Source organism: Arthroderma uncinatum (genome assembly GCF_011692745.1).
Source record: "Arthroderma uncinatum strain CBS 119779 chromosome Unknown scaffold1, whole genome shotgun sequence".
Lineage (NCBI taxonomy): Eukaryota > Fungi > Ascomycota > Eurotiomycetes > Onygenales > Arthrodermataceae > Arthroderma > Arthroderma uncinatum.
The window spans coordinates 2,700,583-2,721,892 of NW_022983863.1; the positions used below are offsets into that span (position 1 = coordinate 2,700,583).

The 21,310-nt window shown below is 48.2% G+C and overlaps 8 protein-coding genes and 1 non-coding gene across 9 annotated transcripts; 6 read left to right on the plus strand and 3 right to left on the minus strand.

Moving 5' to 3' along the window:
* Window positions 1-1,779: 1,779 nt before the first annotated feature.
* On the plus strand, window positions 1,780-4,868 carry GIQ15_00818 (putative mfs phospholipid transporter; the record flags this gene model as incomplete). Its single annotated transcript, XM_033548235.1, has 9 exons — window positions 1,780-1,959; window positions 2,010-2,608; window positions 2,658-2,676; window positions 2,730-3,040; window positions 3,100-3,370; window positions 3,442-3,534; window positions 3,582-3,612; window positions 4,145-4,640; window positions 4,706-4,868. 9 exons carry the CDS (start codon window positions 1,780-1,782, stop codon window positions 4,866-4,868), a joined length of 2,163 nt encoding a protein of 720 aa, XP_033409186.1.
* Window positions 4,869-6,337: 1,469 nt separating this feature from the next.
* GIQ15_00819 (amidase) lies at window positions 6,338-8,293 on the plus strand (the record flags this gene model as incomplete). The annotated part of the gene is made up of 6 exons (XM_033548236.1): window positions 6,338-6,401; window positions 6,504-6,604; window positions 6,674-6,795; window positions 6,846-6,913; window positions 6,970-7,235; window positions 7,301-8,293. 6 exons carry the CDS (start codon window positions 6,338-6,340, stop codon window positions 8,291-8,293), a joined length of 1,614 nt encoding a protein of 537 aa, XP_033409187.1.
* A 775-nt stretch (window positions 8,294-9,068) lies between these two features.
* On the plus strand, window positions 9,069-9,462 carry GIQ15_00820 (uncharacterized protein; the record flags this gene model as incomplete). The annotated part of the gene is made up of 2 exons (XM_033548237.1): window positions 9,069-9,175; window positions 9,234-9,462. The coding sequence occupies 2 exons, from the start codon at window positions 9,069-9,071 to the stop codon at window positions 9,460-9,462; spliced, it is 336 nt and encodes a 111-aa protein (XP_033409188.1).
* Window positions 9,463-9,873: 411 nt separating this feature from the next.
* GIQ15_00821 (uncharacterized protein) lies at window positions 9,874-11,932 on the plus strand (the record flags this gene model as incomplete). Its single annotated transcript, XM_033548238.1, has 3 exons — window positions 9,874-9,994; window positions 10,075-11,731; window positions 11,800-11,932. 3 exons carry the CDS (start codon window positions 9,874-9,876, stop codon window positions 11,930-11,932), a joined length of 1,911 nt encoding a protein of 636 aa, XP_033409189.1.
* A 707-nt stretch (window positions 11,933-12,639) lies between these two features.
* On the plus strand, window positions 12,640-13,369 carry GIQ15_00822 (ThiJ/PfpI family protein; the record flags this gene model as incomplete). The annotated part of the gene is made up of 2 exons (XM_033548239.1): window positions 12,640-13,189; window positions 13,242-13,369. 2 exons carry the CDS (start codon window positions 12,640-12,642, stop codon window positions 13,367-13,369), a joined length of 678 nt encoding a protein of 225 aa, XP_033409190.1.
* Window positions 13,370-15,338: 1,969 nt separating this feature from the next.
* Window positions 15,339-17,065, minus strand: GIQ15_00823 (uncharacterized protein; the record flags this gene model as incomplete). Its single annotated transcript, XM_033548240.1, has 4 exons — window positions 15,339-16,607; window positions 16,670-16,775; window positions 16,843-16,887; window positions 16,965-17,065. The coding sequence occupies 4 exons, from the start codon at window positions 17,063-17,065 to the stop codon at window positions 15,339-15,341; spliced, it is 1,521 nt and encodes a 506-aa protein (XP_033409191.1).
* A 646-nt stretch (window positions 17,066-17,711) lies between these two features.
* GIQ15_00824 (uncharacterized protein) lies at window positions 17,712-18,213 on the minus strand (the record flags this gene model as incomplete). The annotated part of the gene is made up of 2 exons (XM_033548241.1): window positions 17,712-18,091; window positions 18,156-18,213. The coding sequence occupies 2 exons, from the start codon at window positions 18,211-18,213 to the stop codon at window positions 17,712-17,714; spliced, it is 438 nt and encodes a 145-aa protein (XP_033409192.1).
* A 639-nt stretch (window positions 18,214-18,852) lies between these two features.
* GIQ15_00825 (smr domain-containing protein) lies at window positions 18,853-20,647 on the minus strand (the record flags this gene model as incomplete). Its single annotated transcript, XM_033548242.1, has 2 exons — window positions 18,853-20,511; window positions 20,621-20,647. 2 exons carry the CDS (start codon window positions 20,645-20,647, stop codon window positions 18,853-18,855), a joined length of 1,686 nt encoding a protein of 561 aa, XP_033409193.1.
* A 410-nt stretch (window positions 20,648-21,057) lies between these two features.
* Window positions 21,058-21,138, plus strand: GIQ15_t0002. Its single transcript has one exon. It is a non-coding gene; the product is annotated as a tRNA-Thr (tRNA).
* Window positions 21,139-21,310: the final 172 nt, after the last annotated feature.

Below are 21,310 nucleotides of genomic sequence, written 5' to 3' on the forward strand. Positions count from 1 at the left end.
ATAATCGTTTCTTTATGTCAGAGCCGCATATGATTCTCAGCGTTTTTTTTTTTTTTTTTCTTGTTATCCATTTCCTTTATCCATTTCCTTTTTGGCGAATCTTGAAACGATTCTGCTATCTCTCTTAACTGAGAGAATGTCCCATCCCTATAATTTGCGCCTCATTTGCTTACCCTGCTTATCTTGTTTGCTTTTTCCTGTTTGCTGTTTGCGAGTGAGTGAGAGGTAATGAGCGCAGGTGATGGAAAGACTGAACTGAACTATAGAATATACCCTAAATTAGAAAAAAAAAAAAAAGAAATAAAAATTTTCAAAACAAAGTTGACTTCCTAATTCCAAGCTATTCGTAGTTCCACTTGTAGTAACTTTGACATCAACACTAAGATCGAGTAGCCATGATTTAACACGTTCCTGAGGCTACCGGGGAGATATCGTCCGCTATGCTTGTTCCTTTCTCGTAGAAAGATTTGCGTTTTCCTGGAGAGTCCGGATAGAATGCCCGGTGCGGGTGCAACGTAGAAAGAGACCAGGATATTTTCTGAGCCTCTAACAATATGGGTAATACAAACAGCCAAGAATATTAACTAGGACATTGGAGTAAGCTCTGTATTCTAGATCATAGTACTTCCATGAATATATGACATGAAGCATCTAAGCATTTTCTTCAGGAACAAGTAGACCGGCCTTATTGAGTTGAAGATAACTTTGTAAATATGGTAAATGTGCACCTTTGTGCTCTGTGCGTTGAATGGGGATTGTTAAAGCCGTTGCTTGATCATATCTCTATCGAATATACTCATACAGCCCTGATATCAACATGGTATACAGCGACATGTGCCCTGTTACCGCAAGCAGGAGACGGGTCTTGGCGCCAGGAATGCTTGACGAGCTTAAGCCTTAAACGTCCTTGGCGGGCTCACGTGGCGTGGAGAGAAAACAACGACGTGCGACGGAGATGTCGAGATAGCTTGACCACGTCTAGGATGCGCTGGTGCAGTCTATCAGGTTGCAGCCGTGGAGGAGCTGCTGTGGGTATATACAGCTATTCTTCAAAGGCGCAGCGCTTCTTCCCTCCGTCATGATGCCTGTTCCATGGCACGGAAATGAGGGCGAGCGGGGAACGTCAGGTTGCTTCCTGGCCCGCCAAAACATGGGCTGCCGGCCTTCCCTCCCTTCGCATCATCGGGAACATGATCATCCTACGCAACTTATGCATACACACAGGCCTCCGTGCTGCAAATCGTCGGTATGAATGGTTGCAGGTAGCGAATGATGGACGCTGCAATGCGATTCCTTTGAGTGCGTCTCGTGGCGTTTTTTTTAGCCCTCGGGGCACACCGACGATCCACTCACAGTACTGTCAGAGGACTAGGATTCGGGGTCAACTCACCCGTCCATAGAGGGGCAGCAAAAAACGGTTTCACCTACCTCTATCTTCGCGCTTACGCCGAGAGGATCAAAAGTCTGGTATGGACCTGGGGACTAGAGAAAGCCAATGCTGATTAAAGACTGGGGAGCCAATAACAGTGTCTGGTGGGAGCTCATGGTGACCCGAGACCGACTTCGTTGACGTTACAATCTATCGCTGTCCCCGGGATATTTTAGAAGCTTCATCGTCTGCCAGATTTCCACCTTCGGATTCTTCTTTTCTCTCGTATTTTTTTTTTCAGCACGCCTTTTACACAGCCTTAGGACTCATTTATATATCTGGGAAGGTATACCAGACAAGTTATTGAGTAGTTACTATATACGGCTCTTACTTATACCTTTTGGTGGTTTATGATGTCAGATCCGGCCATTTCAAAGGCCGACCCGTCGGTCGATACGGTGTCGAACGAGGTCAGGAGCGGCGATGCTCGCGAACGACACTTGGAGAATCTTGAAAAATCGAGATGGGAACGTAGTTGGCCTACCATCGCCTGTGGTGCTGGTCTCTTCTCGGATGGTTACCTGAACAATGTAAGTCCACTGCTATCTACCGTCACCGAATGTTCATTAATGCCACTAAGGTTATTGGTTCGGTCAACACGATTCTCTCCACGATATACCCAGATACCTATAGCAATTCGTCGGCAGTCAAAAATGTTCCTTCCATTGCGTTTGCAGGTACCGTTGTCGGACAGCTTCTCTTCGGCTACATAAGCGACCACTACTCGCGCAAGTGGTCTCTGATGGCCTCAACTGTTATCCTGATCATCTTCGCCGCATTGTCAGCTGGTTCCTATGGTGCTGGAGGTAGTGAGGCAGGCCTCTTTGCTGCCCTGACCGCATATCGTTTCTTCCTCGGGATAGGTATAGGCGGCGAGTATCCCGCTGGTAGCGTTGCAGCGGCTGAAAGTACAGGCGAATTGAAACACGGTCATCGCAATCGGTGGTTTATCATGTTTACCAATTTCCAAATTGATTTTGGCTTTGTCGTGTCCGCGCTGGTGCCGATGATTCTCGTCTTGATCTTTACGGAAAACCATCTGCGCGCTGCGTGGAGAGTGATGTTGGGGCTGGGAGTGATTCCTCCTCTGTCGCTTCTATGGCTACGGTTGAAGTTGAATGAGCCGGAGGAGTTCAACAGGGAGCGTATGCACAAATATCCCGTTTGGCTGATCATTAAGTACGTTTATTGCTTCACCCACCGTCCTATACATACTAACATGTGTTAGGTTCTACTGGAAACGCCTCGTAAGCGATACTTACCCTCACCCTATTATTACCCATTACTTACATGCATGCAGTCGGTCGTCTCCCTCATCTGGTTCATATATGATTTCTCCGCCTATTCCTTTGGTATTTACTCCTCCGTTTGGCTGAAAATCGTCCTGGGTCCGTCCGCTCCCCTGTGGAAGACCTTTGGCTGGAATACAGTGCTCAACCTGTTCTACATTCCCGGTTCATTCGCAGGTGCCTGGGTGAGTGACTGGATCGGACCAAGGCATGCCCTAGCACTAGGAGTTGGACTGCAGGGCGTGTTGGGCTTTATTATGGCTGGTTGCTATAAATATCTTGCCACGCCGGAGAACGTTGCTGGCTTCGTTGTTGTATATGGGTACGTCGAGATGTCACTGTCAACCTTAAAACCTAGCATTTGTACTAATACCAGATTAGCATCTTCCTATCCTTGGGCGAACTTGGGCCGGGCGATAATATTGGCCTTGTAGCCTCCAAGACCAGTGCTACTGCCATCCGTGGCCAATACTATGGTATTGCAGCAGCTATGGGTAAAATCGGCGCGTTTGTAGGAACCTATGTCTTCCCGATCATCAAAGACAATGCACCAAACCCCATTCGCGCAGGACAGGATCCGTTCTTTGTGTCAAGTGCCCTGTGTTTGTTTAGTGCGGCACTGGCCATGTTCCTATTGCCGCATATCGGACAGGTATGTTGCTCCATTCTAAGGCGGTAATCCTGATGCGTGTGGCCCTAGATAAGCTAACACGACAGATATAGGATACCATTACGTTCGAGGACACAAGATTCAGACAGTACCTACAGGAGAACGGATATGACACGAGCACCATGGGGAACCGGGAGACAGCTCCTGTGAGCAATGAGGCAGAGAAGAACTGATTGCGTCCTACTTTTCGCAGTTGTATCGCGTTGTTCCTTCAATTGCCAGTAGTAATGCAGTCTATAGACGCTCAAAAGAATATTCATATCAATATCTTCGATATATCAAAGCTGTATAGATCTCCCGCTCCGCCGAGTCGTTGTTTGTACTCCCGAAATGCCGAGGTAAATATCACGTGTAACCAGACGCCAACTTCCTCGGCCTTTTTTCGCTTTTGATCGTGCAATTACTTTGTTCCTTCTCGCGATGCCAAAACCCCATATTTAAAGCTATCCGATAGACCTTACAAGATACAAAGAGGATCCGTTGCCCGCTATCGGAAGCGCCATCTAAATATCTCGCTGGTTTACCGTGGTTGTACCCGAGCCAAGTTCATATTCTTCTTCACCCCGACATTAAAGGAGAGATAGAGGGGAGACACGAAGCCGTAAAGATGGTTGCAGACGCCCTTGCTTATCACCCCACGGTGGCCCATTATTCGAGATTTATCGCAACTACGGGTATATATAGTCCTATAACTACAGAAGTCGAGTGAGCCTTGAAACGGAGCAGCCAGCTAACCGCCTGACATCTGACATCCAGTCGGCCGCGATAAGGTCCTGCGAACACTGCAATACTTCTCCCGCTTCCTGGCCTGGTACCTCCTCCGTACGAACCGAACCCAATCAGCCATAAGCCCCTTCGAAGCCGTCAAGAAACAGTTCGGTTTAACCCGCAAACTGCTCCGGATCGGCAAGAACATCGAGCACTTCAAAGCTGCTGCTATTGCCCTTGACTCCAAGCCAGGCGTTGCTGGCGCTCCCGGCTCAGACCCGGTGCTCAAATATCTAGCCGTGGGAAGACAGCTGGGTTATGGCTTCTACCTCACGTTCGATATGGTGACGTATCTCGATGCGGCTGGTATTCGCAAGTTAGCGGCGGTCAAGAAGCTGCAGACGCATGCACAGAGAGCGTGGTTGACAGGGCTCATGTGCAGTGCCATTGCCGGAATTTACTCCATGTGGAGGCTGAGTGAGATGGAGAAGAAGATCAACAAGAAGGATGGCGAAGGAGCTGTGGAAGGAAAGAAGATTCAAAGGTGCGTTTTGCCGTACTCGCTACCTCCCCCCAAGATGCAGAGTAGGGCTCTAATGATGATTATAGGGAACGAGCAACTGTTTCGACGCAACTTATTTCCGATCTTTGCGACCTGACGCTTCCGCTGTCGAGCTTGGGATATGTCAACCTTGACGATGGCGTCCTTGGTATCGCCGGTACAGTGAGCAGTTTGATAGGATTGAACACCGCGTGGAAGAAGACTGCATAGTTCAGCTCGCTTACCCCCATCCTTGTTTCCTTTCCTCCTTTCGGATACCCCCAATCGGCCAAGCACTACTTGCCGACATCCTTCTCGATCCGTTCTAGCTGCATTATTCCGATCATATGGCGCATATATCTTGCTCCAGCACATTGCATACACGATTATCGCCCTCTTTTTTTTCTTCTTTTTTTTTAGTTGACGTGATTCTTTACTCCGTCCTCTTGTCTCTTTGGTGTCGCTTCTCCACACCGCTATCCGATGGCGATTCCTCAAATGAAAGTCGTCCCCTTGCCTCATGCATGCACAAATACATGTATTTGTATGGCTGGTAGCGCTTGGCTGGAGCCATTGACAACCTTGGCAGCTGGGGACAGTCCACTCGGTATCTTATCCATAACCCCAGTTTCTTGTGTCTAGAGCGGCAGAGACGGTTACGATTGAAATTTGATAGTTGCACTATTTAATTTAAATTCGGCTGCCATGTACATATTATTTGTTACTTCCAATCTTAGTACTCTATACTCCATGCTTAGGCCACTTAAATTTCTTTTACCCCGTTAACTAGCCCTTGATTTCATAATAATTATAAATTATAGGGAGTCGCCACTGTCATCTTAACTAACTGGATCATCCTCTGAAAAGTCGCTTCTCCGCGGTCTCTAGTAAAACGCCAGTAAATTCTATCGAGCTGCTTCGCGTAAAATGGCGTCGACTCTGGACCCTCCACGCTCCATTCTCCCAGCACGCTGGGCGTACAGGTGATGATTGGAAGAGTGAACCCCATTGCTATGCAGACCACAGCTTCCCCGATCCCTGAGATAATACTCCGTGCCGCTAGCCAGGGTTGGATAATTAAGAATCGGCGATCCACGCTCGCCTCGACTTCCAATACTACCTACCCAATTCATATGCGCTACTGCGGGCTGGCGTGTACGCCGTACCTTGCATCGGACTTTTAACCAGCCCGGCCCTCAGGATGGTTGCGCTCAGCCGGTCAGACGAAGCTCTCATTCTTCCTTCTCCAGCGCGGATGCTCGGGAGCGACTTTAGCCTGCCCCACAGGCTTGGAGGACTTGCCGGGCATATCTTGAATAGGAAGCTAGTTAAAGCACCGCGCCCTTGGCCCGCACAGCGATGCCACGATATACCCATTACCCCCGTGCTAAGTATGGACGTGGGCGGCCAGGCATCGTTTCCTCCATGGTCCCATGCCGAAGTTCGGATTCTGTCTGGCTGGCGCTGCTGTATTCCCTGCCGACTTATGTATATCGTATAGAGCAGTGATATCTCCACATCTACAGGGTCAGCGTGGAGGGAAATATGGGGGGGCGTTAAGGGTACCCAGCTGTTAATTTACATATATTCCTCTTCCATTGGATTTAAATAAGTAGTGCCTGGCATCAGGTTGAAATAGTTTGCAGTCTGCTCTTTTAAAGATTGGATTCTGTTTTCCGGCTTCAGGCGGCATAGTCATCATGAAGACCCCAATTATTGCTCTCTTGCAGCTTGGTGCTATCTATAGCTCTGTTGCATTTGCCTGTAAGCTAAATGCTCTTCTCCCTTGGACGGGTGATGCGAGATATAAATTCGAACAGTGTATCGAGGACGGGAATGGACATACACTTATTGACCGGTTAATAGATCCCAGCGCTTGTGAAATCCCGCGTCTTATCGATGCTTCTGCCGAACAGCTTCAGGATGGGTTGACCAAGGGATGCTTCACCAGTGTTGACCTTGTCAATGTTCGTCCTTCCTCCCAATGCATCCCTTTTCTTAAAAAGAACTGTTCAGAGGCTAATATCATTGTTCAGACATATGTTGCGAGAATTGCAGAGGTCAATTCCACTGTTAGAGCCGTCACAGAGATCAATCCAGATGCAATGGCCATGGCCAAGCAGCTGGATGAGGAAAGAAAGAAAGGCAAACTTCGAGGGTGCGTCCGTTTCACACCAACCCGGCTGTCTTCCAGACTAACCTTTGTAGCCCCCTCCATGGCTTGCCGATGATCATCAAAAATAACATCTTCACCGACGATAAGATGAGCTCCACAGGTACGCGACCTCTAAACCCCAATTGCGCAGGCCTTAGGTTAACAACGGTCCTATAGCTGGATCTTATGCTCTATTCGGCGCCCGAACACCTAGCGATGCCACAATCGTTACAAAGTTGAGAGCGGCAGGCCTGATCATCCTGGGTAAGGCAGGTGCCTCGCAGTGGGCCAACTTCCGATCAAACAACTCTACCAACGGCTGGAGCGCATACGGTGGCCAAGTAACGGCGGCGTATATTAAGAACCAAGACCCAAGCGGAAGTTCCAGTGGAAGCGGTGTCATTTCCGATCTTGGGTTGGCTTTTGCAACAATTGGTACCGAGGTGAGTAGATCCGTATGCAGGAATACCTAGGTAGTTGTTGCATTGGTCTAATGTGTCGTCCCTAGACAAGTGGTAGCATCATCGGTCCTAGTGAGAAGAGCAACATTATCGGTATCAAGCCCACTGTCGGTTTAACTTCACGCCACTTCGTCGTCCCGATCAGTGAGCGCCAGGATACCATTGGTCCAATGGCCAGATCAGTCAAGGACGCTGCACACATACTCCAAATCATTGCCGGAAAGGACAAGAACGACAACTACACCTCGTCCATCCCCTTCAAAACGATTCCCAACTATGTCAACGCCTGCAAGCTTGATGCCCTCAAGGGAAAGCGTATCGGTGTTCCACGCAACGTCATCAAGATCTTTGGCTCAGAGAAGACGGTCGTGGATCAGTTTAACCGCGCACTGACTGTCATGAAGCAGGCTGGAGCTATTATCGTCGAGAACACAGATTTCACCGACTATGCAGAATTCTTTAACAGCACTGTCCCGTACGACGTGCTCCTTGCCGATTTCCTTAGCAACATTCCCACATTCCTTGGGAAGCTAACGGTCAACCCCCACAATGTCACTGACCTTGAATCGGTCCGACGATTCACTCAGCACTCACCTCTGGAACAGTATCCCGACCGCGACACCAAGATATGGGACGATGCGATCGGAAAGGGCTTGAAAAACACGGATCCTAAATTCTGGCCACTGTACCAGAAGAATGTCAAATTTGGCAATGAGGGTGGGATCCTCGGTACTTTGAGACGCCATAAACTCGACGCTGCCGTGTTACCTTCAGAGGTCTCATTATATGTTCCCGCCCTTATTGGATCACCTATCGTCACCGTTCCACTTGGAGCGTTCCCAAATGGAACCAAAGTGAACCATGATAGGGAACTTGTTACTACCGGACCTGGAATACCCATCGGTATTAGTTTCATGGGAGACTTGTGGACCGAAGAGCAGTTGGTTGGGATGGCATATGCATTTGAGCAAAAGACGCAAGCTAGGCCCAAGCTAAAGAGGTTTATTCAGCCAAAGAAGGAGATCAAGCATATAATCTAGAATGGCCGTAGTTCTAGTATATGTTTGTTTTGGTATATGAGTTATGATCCTTTTTGTATCTTGAGACGACTTCTTCAATCCACCCTCAGCAGGAATATCCGATTAATTGGGGTATTCCATTGTCGTAATAATGGTAAGAGGAACGAGAGCTGCAAAGGACTCTTTGATTCTTTGTACGTCTATAGTTTCAGTGTCCCGGATAAAGGCCACTGGAGGCTTGTCTCGCATCATCTCAAATTATCCAGCTGGGGAGTCCCATCAAAAAAGTCAGGTCAAGGTGAAAGATCATCTGTAGTAACCATTGACTCTGTTGTTTCCGGAACTGAACCCATTGTCCTTCATATATACGGGGCCAAATGTGAATGTACTCTCCTTGTATCCTGACAAAGATGGCATGTCACTAGTTGTGGTATCCAGTTCCTTCCATCCTCATGGTCTATATAAACCACGCATGCTCGAGGTGAGGTTAGAAGAAGTTGGGGGAAGTGGAAAGTCGGGGGCAGAGAAGAAGAGAGGAAGAGGAAGAGAAAGAGAAGAAGAAGTTTCCTGTTCTGGTCTTCGAGGAGGGACGGATATCACCTGACATGTCCTGATGAGTCAGCAGTACTTAGGGCTGGGCTAGTACAAAAGCGGCTAGTCCTCCCTAGTCTCTGCTTTATTTTTCTCATCACGTGCACACGCTCTGACCATCTTGCGATCAAACCACCCACTTCCTGTCCTGAGATCACGTGCACATTTCAGGTTGCTGCTCGTTCAAGTCACGTGAAAACTCACGATGGAAGCTCCAGAGACAGAGACAGAGACGGAGACGGCAGCCGAAATTGTATGCAGCGACCAGCAGCGGTTTTGGGCGTGTTTGAGGGAGCATTACAGCGCGTACGGGTGAGTTTCCTTAGCCAGGCCTTCTATGCGATGCCTCCGCTAACCTCGGTTGCAACAGCATCACCACTACGTGGGAATCTCGTCCTGGAGTACGTTGGCCAGCTGGAAGCAAGAAGGTCAACCCGCACGCTCTGTATGTGGAGATCAGTGGACGAGGAGGCTTCTTCCACGCATCGGCGGATAAGAGGAACTGGTGGGAGGTAGCGAAGATCGTGGGCGTGCCTCCTGGACTGGCTGGAACCCTCTCGTACCAGGTGAAGCAACTCTACGCTGAGCGGCTGCTGTGAGTTATCTATGCCGGGATATAGCTTGCAAAGTGGAAACCTAGAAGCTGACAGATGCTCGCTTTTTTTCCTCCCTGGAATAGTTCATTCGAGCTCGCATTGCTGGCGATGCCCGGGTCTGCAGTCCCTAGCTTAAGTGAGGCACAGCAAGGTATGTCCCGGCTTGTCCTGTCGCAAAGTCGAGTATTCTTCTTTGTTTGCAGGATGCTAAAGCGAGATATCTAGTCAATTCTGCATTACCAAAACCGCCTCGCCCTCAGAAGCGCAAACGCGAAGAGCAGCCTCAATAGCCCTCACTTCCAGCCCCGTCAAGTACCCTTCTTCTACACTCACTCAAAATCAACCCACAAACAACACGCATAAACTCTCCATCTCCCCTTATAAAAACAGTAACACAACTTTACTCACTTCATTATGGACGTCATCGAACATGACACACCGAGCAATCGGCGCGGTGTCTTCGCGCAAAGCTCTCAACGTTTACCCCTCCCTCCAAACATCGACCCTATAATGACACTCGCCCTCCCAGACCAAGGTATGTCATTCCACCCATAACTCCACAGACAGCTCGGCTGTAAGTATACGTTACATAAATTCTTACTGTTTACCATTTAGTACCGAATATCTACAGATTTTGCTGGATGGGCGTTCGATCCGACATTGATAAAGAAGTCGATTTTGCCCTTCACCATCTCATTGTCATATCAGATGAACGAGGAGACAAGCTCAAATTCAGTGATTTTAATATGCTAGCCGAATCTCTCATTAAGCAAGTTTTAAAGGTTTCTCTACTCGTCTACGGAAAGGAATGGGTCATCGAGCTTGATCACCCAAATGATCTCCCAGTCTCAAAAGCCAATGTTATCTTCGCCTTGACAGGCACTCCCAATCTTCTACAGCGTATTGTAGCCATGCCAGTTATCCTGGACGACACAGACGTTGAAGATGAATCGTTTCGCGTCAAACTTCAACGCGTCAACCAGGCTGCCCTGATCATCCGAAACATGTGTTTACTTGAGGAAAACGCTCGCTGGTTCACCGAAGAGCCTATTCTGAGAGACTGCGCTACCATCATTCTCAACCTTCCTCGCCAGGATCGATTCATAGAGCTGAAGAACTACTTTTTAGAAATCGTGGAGCAAACTTGCCCCTTCTGGGACCTATGGGACGAGGACCCTCTTTACCAATCACTTATCAGATTAATGGATAGTGAAGACCGCTTTCAACTTATGACCTCGATGAAATGTCTTTGTCTATTCGCCATTGAACGTATCGAATCGAAGATTATCGATAGAATTCCCAGCCGGATTATCGAGCAGGTCATCCGTCTCACTCTTCTCAAACAAGACCCAGAACTCCTTTCCGTCGCGCTCGACTTCTTGTACCAATTTTCACGGTACCGTCTCAACGTCCAACAGCTTGTTACAGATTTCAACCTTCCAGTGGACCTTATACCCCATCTCGTCCACCTTTTAGACTATGGTAGTGTGGTCCGTAACAAGGAAATCATCGACCAGGTCGAACGCAAAGCGCCTCCTCCAAACCAAGTCCCAACTCCACATCAGGATCTCTACCGTGAACTTGTCAAGCATCCAGAACCCGAACGGTGCGCCCTGTGGCTTAAATGCTGCTTCGTTGAAGACCCAGACTGCGAAATCACCCAACTTGCAATCTGGCAGGCCTACCAAGCCTGCTTCACTCAAAATCGCATTCCTGGCGTTCAGGCAGCCGATACACTTCAAGCCACCGAATTTATTAGCACAGTAAGTAACACTTTCTCCTCTGCGCAGGCCAAAGTCGTCGAAGGTCCATCTGCTCGATTTATCATCCGCGGCATCCGTCCTCTTGAAACCACCTACAACCTTGATGGCTACCCAAGCCTTCACTGCCTATGGGGAAAACAGGGAGATGTTCGCTGCGACCACGTCTTCCTAGACCCTGCCATACTACGAAACCATGTATTCCAGGAACATCTCCAACTCAGCCCCTTGGCATCAGGTAGATGGGATCTCCAGGCGCAACCTACAAACCCTCGGGTGTGCCATTGGGATTACTGCTCGGAATACCTCACTCCGACCCCGAACATTGCACAAATAGCAGGCCATGTTTCTTCCCACCTGCCACCGCTACGAGACATGAGCAAGCCACCACCCATTCCTTCCCGGCCGATCCTCCAGCCTAAATGTGCCAGACTTTTCAAACTTTATCCCACTCCTGTCGATGAGCATGGTGAGCCTTACGGAATTGCATACAAGGCGCTATTAGTGATGAGGTATATCCTCTTGGGGCTCCCATCAACACCATCCGGACCACAACATGACAACTTACCGTGGTCAAAAGTGGTGTTTGGTTCGCAAAGATCACGATTGATCGAAACGGCAACGGAAAATCCAAGCCTCACGAGGGAGATATTTGGATTTTTGAACGAACTCGATTCCTCTTCTTAGACCCGCTCGCCTCGACGTCCCAATAAATATCCACTTCTACTTCTACATTGCTTGATAGACAGGCGGGTGGGTTTCGGTGTCGTTTCTTATTTCTTTTGTTTTCAGATACCCTCAGAAATAGCCGCATGCTCAATGCCAGGGCGGAGTAGGGCAAAAATGACAGTTAGCATGGGAGGATCTGGCGTTCCCAAGTAAAGGCGCCTTCGTGGACCAGTCATGGATGCTAAGTTTTAATGACAGTTAAGATTGAATGAAGGAGGCTTTAGATTAAAGTATTGGAGTTGCACTACCATTTTTGTAAGCTCATAATCATTAATCATGCAGTCGGCTCCTGCGCTAAAGCCATAATGTAAGCTTGGGAGATGAGCGAATAGAATCGAATATCACTTTCTAGACATCGGCTCTCGGGTGCACTCTGACATGTTTACCAGCGCCAAGTATAGCCGCCGGATAGACAATTGCACCGATAGGACCAACAAATACTGCTGCCTGTAGTACGTTCTGCACGATCCTCTGATAACCTAGTAATCAGAAGGTTATTATCCTTGTTATTGATCCCCCTCGGGCACGATGCCGGATATTCCAAGGCTTATCAGAATGGACTCAATTCAGCTCGCAGCCATGATATATAAAAGCACGACACCAGCTGGCAGACCAGGACTACTTTCTAGCTTGTATATCTGAATATCTCCATCAAACATCTCACACCACAACACCGATTTACCCTATCATCATGGCATCAAAAAAGCTAGAACAGCTCCGGGTCGGAGTCCTTTTGACACAGTCGGTCCAACTACTAGACTTAGCAACCGTTGATCTTCTCGGAATGATGTCAAAGGAATACATTGAGAGCTTAGGCCTTCTACCCAAAGCCATATCTGACCTTGGACTCCCCGTCAGTATCCATTACATTGGATTAAAGCCCGATTGTGCCGGTACATACGCTGAATGCACTGCCAACATCGGCATTCGGCTCACAGCTTCTATCCACGATGCGTCCGTCTCGGCAGACAATTTGGATATCTTGATGATACCTGGTCCGGACCCCAAGTATCTCCCTGACGACTCTGTTTCGGCGTATATCAGAACGCAAAACGACGCTGGGAATGTTATCTTGGCGATATGTACCGGATCTTATGTTGCTGGGCATGCTGGTATTTTGGACGGAAGACATGTCACAGGCCCCAAAGGTTTAATTTCAGATCTGGAAACGAAGTTTCCTAAGGTGAAGCAATGGGATAATTCGGTGAGAGTTGTCAAGGACGGGAATATTTGGACCAGCGGTATGTTTCTCACATCATCCGTTATGATACACCTGCTAATAGCTCATGAAAGGCGGAGTTACGAATGGCAACGATCTCGTGGCTGCCTACCTTCGAGAGAATTTCCCGCTGCCTCTGGTGAATACGATTCTAGCTATGGCTGATGTAGGTGACAGGAAGCTTGAATATGGAACCGATTGATACCGTTCACCAACGTTGTAGACGGTATAGTTATTGCTAGACATACTAAATGGAGACAATCAAACCAGTGTCTTTACAAATGCATCTATAAGTGGTGTATTGACATTTATGCTCATGGACTTAATTTTATTCTTTTACTGCCCATATATTAAATGTGGAAAGAGAGCCAAAAAAGGGTAGAGATATTCAGCGAAGGAATAAATAGATGTCTGCACCATTTGGTAATAATCGCCGAATAAGGTGAGTACCATGGCTTGAAAAGGAGGTAAAAAAATATAATTTGTGGACAATAATACTAACAATCTAAACGCAAACAGACAACACTGTATACACGAGTGCCACTTCCAAAAAAAAAAACGAACCAAATCCGGCTCTTACGAAATCAGCCCCAGACCAAGTTTCTCTAAACTACACTCCAAATCAAACTAAAGAGAACTAATAGTAAACCACCGATTGAGGTAACCCCCCGAAGTGGTAATCCGGCATTATACACAGGAGTGGCAGCGGGGATTGACAGGATATATTTCGATGACGTCGCGCTGGTGGAAGCCGGTAGACTCGTAGTCGTTGTCATCTGTGTGGAAGGGCCAGAAGTCATAGTGGGAGAGGCTTATGACTCGTCAGCATTCAATAACCGTAGTTGAGGGATCAGGGAGCATAGAAAACAAGGGCCATGTACCTGTGACGCTGACGGGTAACTTCGAGGTTTGCCCATCTGCTGTTTTAGTCGTCGTTTCTGTGGGCTTAGATGTGGACTTAGATACAATTGGTGGGTTGTTTGGTTTCACAACTTCAGGTTTCTTGACGGTGAAAGGGGGAGACTGGGCAAGAATATCATGGTTCTTCGGGTCTTTGGAGATAAAGTGATATTGATATGATGGTCTGTAAGTTTGAAAGTGGTGGTTAGTTATGTCTTAACCTGTTAAGGTCCATGTCATCGTGCACCCATAATTAGGTTATCACGTACCCAGGGGTGATTTTAACCACAGGAGGTATGAGTATTGACCCCTTTGATACTTCGACATTGTCGGCGACTTCAATGATGACTGGGGGGTTAACTGCCATGTTCACCAGTTCGATAGAGAAGCGCTCAGGATCGGTCCTATAATTGGCGTATAAGTTTCCGCAAAATAATAATAGATATATGGGCTGAAGCGTGAAACCATACTGAACAGAGGTCCATTTGACATCATTATAAAGGGAAAGATCTATATCTAAACCTTTTCCTGGATATGATATACGAAGAGCTATTGAAATGATATGTTAGCCCAGGCCGGATGAGTTAAAAGTATGCTATCAGCCAGGATATTGAGCACTATGCGTGTACGTACCGTGTGCAGATGCAGCGAGCGCTAAAATGGTAGTGATGCACTTGAACATCATTTTGGTCGGTTACAGCTTTTTTCATAATATAGAGACGCAGTAACGAGAAGATCGATATCCATATAACCAGTATATGGAGTCAAACAAGCATGGGTGAGATGGAAGAAAGACGAAGCTAATTTTATAGAAGTTCTTGCCCAACCAAAGGATTCAGGGATTGGCCATGGAAGGAGCAACTTCTAGGCACAACGGCGAAAGTTAGGTGCGAAGGATAGAGGCCCAGGTAAGGACGGGCAGGAAAACAATTATGGTATCAATATCCTGATTATAAGTGGCGTTGATTCCATGGAGATGCTTCGGGGTAGACAAAACATAGAAACGGCCAGGTGACGAAACCAACCAAAAAGGTGCAAATTAAGGGATATATTTCGTATTCTCATGCCCATAACTCATTTTATGCTAATAAAGGACAACAGAAACTGACACGAGAAAGCATGCTTCTAAAGGCCTTTTCACGTCCTGTTAGATGGCGGTAAATATAGCCTCTTCCATGACTTGGATGCACTTCTCCTAAAACCCTTTAGTTCTGGAGGAGAGGAAGATCGTAAATTGAGCAGTGCACTACCAATATCTTGCCAAGATGTCATCACTCCCAAACGTTTGCAAATAGGTCGTCACCACCACCAAATCCACCAGATTTACCTTTACTAGGAGGGTTATTACCATTCTTGCTTGGTGCTGGAGTTGGGTCGGCCCATCCGCCGAAGTCCTCATCAGCAGCGACTGCTGGCGTTGGTTTAGATGTAGCTGGCGATGGAGCTCCCCAGCCGCTACCTATATCGTTGGCGGTCAAGGTATCGGGGACCTTCATCGCCGATGCTGCTTTTGAGGCAGCTGGAGGTGATGGCTCGGCTGCGCCCCATGCATTCCCTCCCCAAGGGTCCATGGTACTGGCAGAGAATGCGTTTGAAGGGCTAACGACGTTGGCAGGGGGCGACCTTACGGCTGGTTGTTGTGGCGGTGAGGTAAGATTGAAGACAGAGTTTTGGCTAGGGGATGCAAGTGGGGGTGATGCAGTGGTGGTGGTGGTAGTGGTGGTTGCCTGTGGTGTTGGGGAGGAGAAAAGATCAAACATATCGTTAGACGCGCTGGGCGGTGCAGCCGGTGCCTTCGTTGATCCAACTGTTGCACCCATTAAGTCGAAATTGTTTGCAAGGGGCGGCGAGGTGACCTGGCGTGGCTTTGCATTCACCTGGGCTGGAGTGTCGTTAAAGAAACTGCTGTTGCTAGAAATGGAGGGTGAAGAGACCTTCGGAGCAGCAGGCGGAGACTTAGAGCTGGTAAGGCTGTCAAATGCGGAGAACGACGACTGTTGTTGCCTAGGGACGGGGGGAGATGTAGTTGAAGGGAAGCTTAAGCCACTAAAAGCATCGCTAAGTCCACCGAAGGCGTCAGGTTTGGGGGCCTGCTGAGGTTGTGGGGACGAGAATCCGCTGAACGACGTATTCCGTTCGTGCTGCTGAGGTTCTTGGGGCTTTGGAGGGCCTGACGCATAGAGAGATAAGATTGACTGCTTCAGATCAGGTCTTGATGGGCCTGTACTGGGAGAATTTCCACCCGGTGTGCTTGCCGGCCTGTTAGGCCCCCCACTAGGTTGGCTAGGGCCAAAGAAATCTAACCCAAGCAAGGAATCTGCTGGTTTGTTAGGCTTTTGAGCAGTTGTGGACTGGGGAGGAGGAGTAGGTCGGGAACCCGGTAGATCGGTAGTCCTGGGCCTGGATGGTGGGTTTGGAGGCTCATCGTCGAAGAAATTCACGGCTGGCTGCTGGGCTTGCGCGGGCCGGGGACGACTAGAACTTTGCTGTTGAGAGGCAGATCGTTCTAGCTTCGCCTTCTCCTGGATAACTGCTAGAGGCTGAAAGTGTGTCAGTAGCGGTGCGGTATGAAGGGGTATATATCATTCTCCACTGTACATACCACGTCCTCATCGCCTTCTACCTCCAAGGTGGATGGATCGGGCATCGGGCCGTCCATCACCCATCGTTTCGACTCGTACTTTGTTCGAATGAAATTCTCTATCTTCCTATCCAATCAATTAGTACCTGTATCGTAGGCAGTATCACAATAGTGAATGTAGGTTGCACACATACGCTTCGGAGGGAACGTGCCCAGGGTTCAATTTATCTTCCCAATATCTAGATTATAACGGTCAGTCCACATACGAAACTTCGTTCGGCCATTTCGAATCGTAGTTATCTGGGAGGCAACGCACTTGTTTGCTCTCGCATTCCCCCACTTCATGATGCTTTGTAGCTGCTCATCGGTCCAGGAGTCTAGGTCCACTGATTTAACACGACTGATATGTGTCCCCATTCCTCGGTGAATACCCGAGCATCGGATGCAAACGAACACGCCGATGTTCCAGCTGGCCCATCTTGGATCTATCGTGGCCAACAGTTAGTAAAATAGGTCGTTAAATGGAGTAACATATACAAAATGGTAGGGGGGTATGTCCACGTAATGATAGACGCAGGAAGGAGAAGGCAAAAGGAGCTCAAGACATGGAAAAAGGCTCACGCTTATTCCGTTTACAGTCAGCACATGTTTTATTGCACGTCAGCTTCAGCAGGTTCTTTATCATCAGCTGGTTCTGCGCAGCACGATCGTTGGTTGGGCGGCGAGACATCTTCGGGAGATAGTATTTAAATGACCGCTAGAAGGAGTAGAAAGACTTCAAAAAGAGAGGCAGGCGAGCAAGCTGCTTATATACGTCAATGCAGATGCCGGGACGCTATCGTGTCCGTTAGCGAAGGGATATCAGAGATATCTTGCTGCCTTCAGCTGGCTTGATGCGCGACATCGCCTCAAAAGTCACAGTGTCAACGTTCTTGATCCCGCCATATACGTTATATTATGTAATCACATATCCAAGTCACGTGGTCATAGTTATCTCCGAGGTTTGTTCCTCCCTTTGTATTCCAAACAGTTTATATATACAATGCATCCTACTTTTACAACGCTAGATGTTCTCCTTGGAGCCATTTGCCGCTTCCTTGTCGTCGCTAAACCTCAGACTAACGCTGTTAACACAGTGTCTCTCGTCAGTCGGCACATCATACCCCTCGCCCTTGAAGACATGGCCGAGATGGCCCCCGCAGTTCCCGCAGACGATTTCAGTTCGAACGATGAGAGATGATCGATCTTCCACACGTTTAACAGCGCCGGGAATCGAATCGAAGTATGCTGGCCAGCCGCAGCCAGAAGAGAATTTATGAGATGCTTTATAGAGCGGCACAGAACACCCGGCGCACTGGTATATGCCGGAGTCGGGCTTGTGTTTATCGTATTTCCCGGTAAAGCGAGCCTCCGTTCCTTTCTCACGGAGGACCCGAAATTGCTCTAAGAGAAGGTAGGCTTTAGCTGTCTGTCTTGGGTTTGATGTGGATGGGCATGCTATACATACCTGGCGATAGGACTGCACGCCATTCTGCCTCAGACTTTTTCTCAGGGTAATCCGTCATGTCGTCTGAACTTGCGCTTGAAGTGGAACTGAAGAAGGAAGATAGGAATGGGATCATTGGAATGGCCCCTAGCAGAACTGGCCAGACGGGTGTGGCGTTCTTCGATCCGCTCTGTAGGTTGATGGGATGCGCTTTCAATGCACGGCTGCTGTGGATGAACCTAGATGTGATTGACCTGGACAGTATTCTCGAGAACGACATGATCAAAATAATATAATCGAAATACCGGGGATAAAGGTGGAATATATATATCTAGGATATTCTAAATAATTAAGCTTGGAGATGACGTTTTGGAATCAGTGAAGTTTACATTGTTAAGTCTTATGCCAAGGCCGCATGTGGAATCAAGTAATTGAAGATGGCGAAGCAGCAGCATCAGCTTTACGTCTGCTATTTGAAATCATTTAGTGTGTCGAGGTCATACGCTATTCATAGTATCAGCTATCTATTTCTAGCATGTTGTCTATTTTCCGTTTCTACATGAAGCCATTATCATAAAACCAACGCTAACAAGTCCGTGGGGGTGGGTATCAAGATTCCAAACGCTGAATGCTCGTAGATGGCAAATGATATACGGTCAGGGATCGGGACATAAACCCGTACATCGGGAATAAATAGCTTGAAAATAGGAGACTTGGTTCACCGATATGCCAACCCAGTCACTATCAACGCGCCCCTCTCAATCTCTACCTTCCATCCTTCTCTAGCCAGGCATCGCCCGACAGCAGGCCCCAGTTTCGCAGTGCCATTCTTACTATGTCGTCCAAGCCCTGTGATAATACGGTAGATACGTTTCCCCCCCTGTCCGCGCATGCGATTGGAATACTTCTCTTCGCCCAGAGACTCCCACCAGGACTCTACGCCCTCCTTTGCGATTCGCACTGCATCCTGGACACTGACACCATGTAGATCTAGGACGCTGCTGGTTGACTGGCTGTAGACTAGTGCGTCTGCGGCGATGGCAGACTCTTTCTTGGCCTTTTCGAAATGCTCACGGCCCACGGAGGAGTAGTATCCTGCCGCACCGCCCATGAGATGGTCTGATTTCCCGCGGCGGTACGCTGTGTTGGCTTTCTCAAAGGCTTGTTGGCTGGCCATGAGGTGTCTCTCTGCAATGGCGCGGCTGGCCGCGTGGTTATAGTGTCGTTTGGTGATGGTTGATGGAACGGATGGCGTTCTCGTACTATTGCGGTTTGCAGTGTTCTGGAGTGAGGTGGATGATTCTGGGGTTGCTCTGTAAACTGGTTGTAGGAGATTGGGTATGGGCTCAAGTATCATTACTCTTGCTAGTTCGTTCGCAGCGGAGATGCAGTTCCTCGTTAATCTTAGGAGACCAGCGAGATCTTTAGCTGGAAAGGTGGAAAACTCCTCTTGTAGTTCGGCAATCTGCGTGCACGTTACCGGATCCTCCATATCCTTCTCTGAACATTTTTGGGCCTCATCTCTGGCGAGAGTTCGGATAGTTGCTGGTAGAGACGCGCCGTTCAGATGGTACGCTGAACTGATGGTCTGTATAGTCAAAGTTGTTCTCGAACAAATAAAATCCATATCTTTCTTTCCATTATCCCACCTATTCTCAGGTTTTGGTCCACTGCTGTCACTTAAGGAGGAAGCTTGAGAGTGATCAGATTGCGATAGTTGCTGCAACGGTTGTTTGTTCTTGTTCTTCTTGCCTTTCCTGCGTCCCTTGCTGTTATTGGACGTACGCCCGAACCCTTCGATACCCTTTGGAATGGAGATCTGGCCGTCTTCAGTATCGGATGCTTGGCCGTTTTCGAAGAATGACAAGTTCAATAAGACGTCCATGGATCGATCAACATCTCCACCATATTTTTCAAGCGTATGAACAACTGTGAACCGGTCGATGGAAGGAAACATCTCACTGAGGTAGGTAGTCTGGTCCTCTGAATTCGAGTTGCTCAAGCCTCTTACGGCCGTTGTGGAATCGCCTGTCTGCTTTGAGTCGCCATTTCGACCAGCCTTTCCTCTGGAGTTATTGGAAGCTTCTGCGCCCAGTGACGAGAAATTCGATCCTAGGCTTGTTGTATTCGTTTCATGCGACCCTAATGTCAATGATTCACTCTGGCCCGACGCAATGCCTTCTGCATCCTCAAAGTCGAACCCACTGGTCCCAGAAGGGTCAAAGAGGGCATCCTCTTGTTCATTTGCAGATATCTTCAGCGCATCCAGAGTATCGCGTAGCTGCTTAACGGCAGACTGGTCATTAAGGTCATAATCGCCCACAATCGCAACGAAAAGTGCGGGGTCCAAAGGCGGGCAGTACTCATTTTCGAGTTCCTGTGAGAGACAGAATTAGCCAAAGAACAAAACATATAGGCCATGCGACGACTCTAGACTGCTACTTCAGGCAGTTTTTATAGCTCGAGAAGGAACCTGACTCGCTTACGTTCAAGAGGGCGGTCGCGTCATCCATGTTCGGCGGTGGTTACTTGTTTCGATCGGGTGCTGCGCTTGATAGGTAGTTGCATCTCTTTGTTTTCGATAAGAATAAAAGACGGAAGAGAACCGGGGGGCCATTTATAGGGAGAATTGGCGACACTGAACGCGACGACTCCACGACTTTTATGGCGGAAACTTCCTTCATTGATGCAGTCATGGATGATGGAGTCAGTCGTATGTCACGTGCTTCGACTACACCACCACGCTCCAAGCTTACATCTTCTGTACACACTGACTTTGAGGCTGTAAAGCCTCCGACATCTTCGTAACTGTTTCTTATTACACCGTTAAGTACTACTAAACATAAAAATGAATAGTATAAAGCCGATCTGGGCATCTTCCTGCTAACATGTATCTCTAAAGGAAAAAGCTAAGTTGCAGGTCGCCCGTGTAGCTCAGTGGTAGTAGCGCATCACTCGTACTCATGATATGATGAGGTCCTCGGTTCGAATCCGAGTGTGGGCACTCCTTTTTTTGGACTTTTTTTGTCTCTTTTTTTACACACTTCGAAGACGAGCAAGGAGAACACTGAAGCGTCATGCACTAAGATTTATATAGGTATGGAGCACAGAAGAAAATAAACTGGTTATGGATACAGAGCGTTGGGTAGACAGAATAGAAACCATGGCCCTCAATA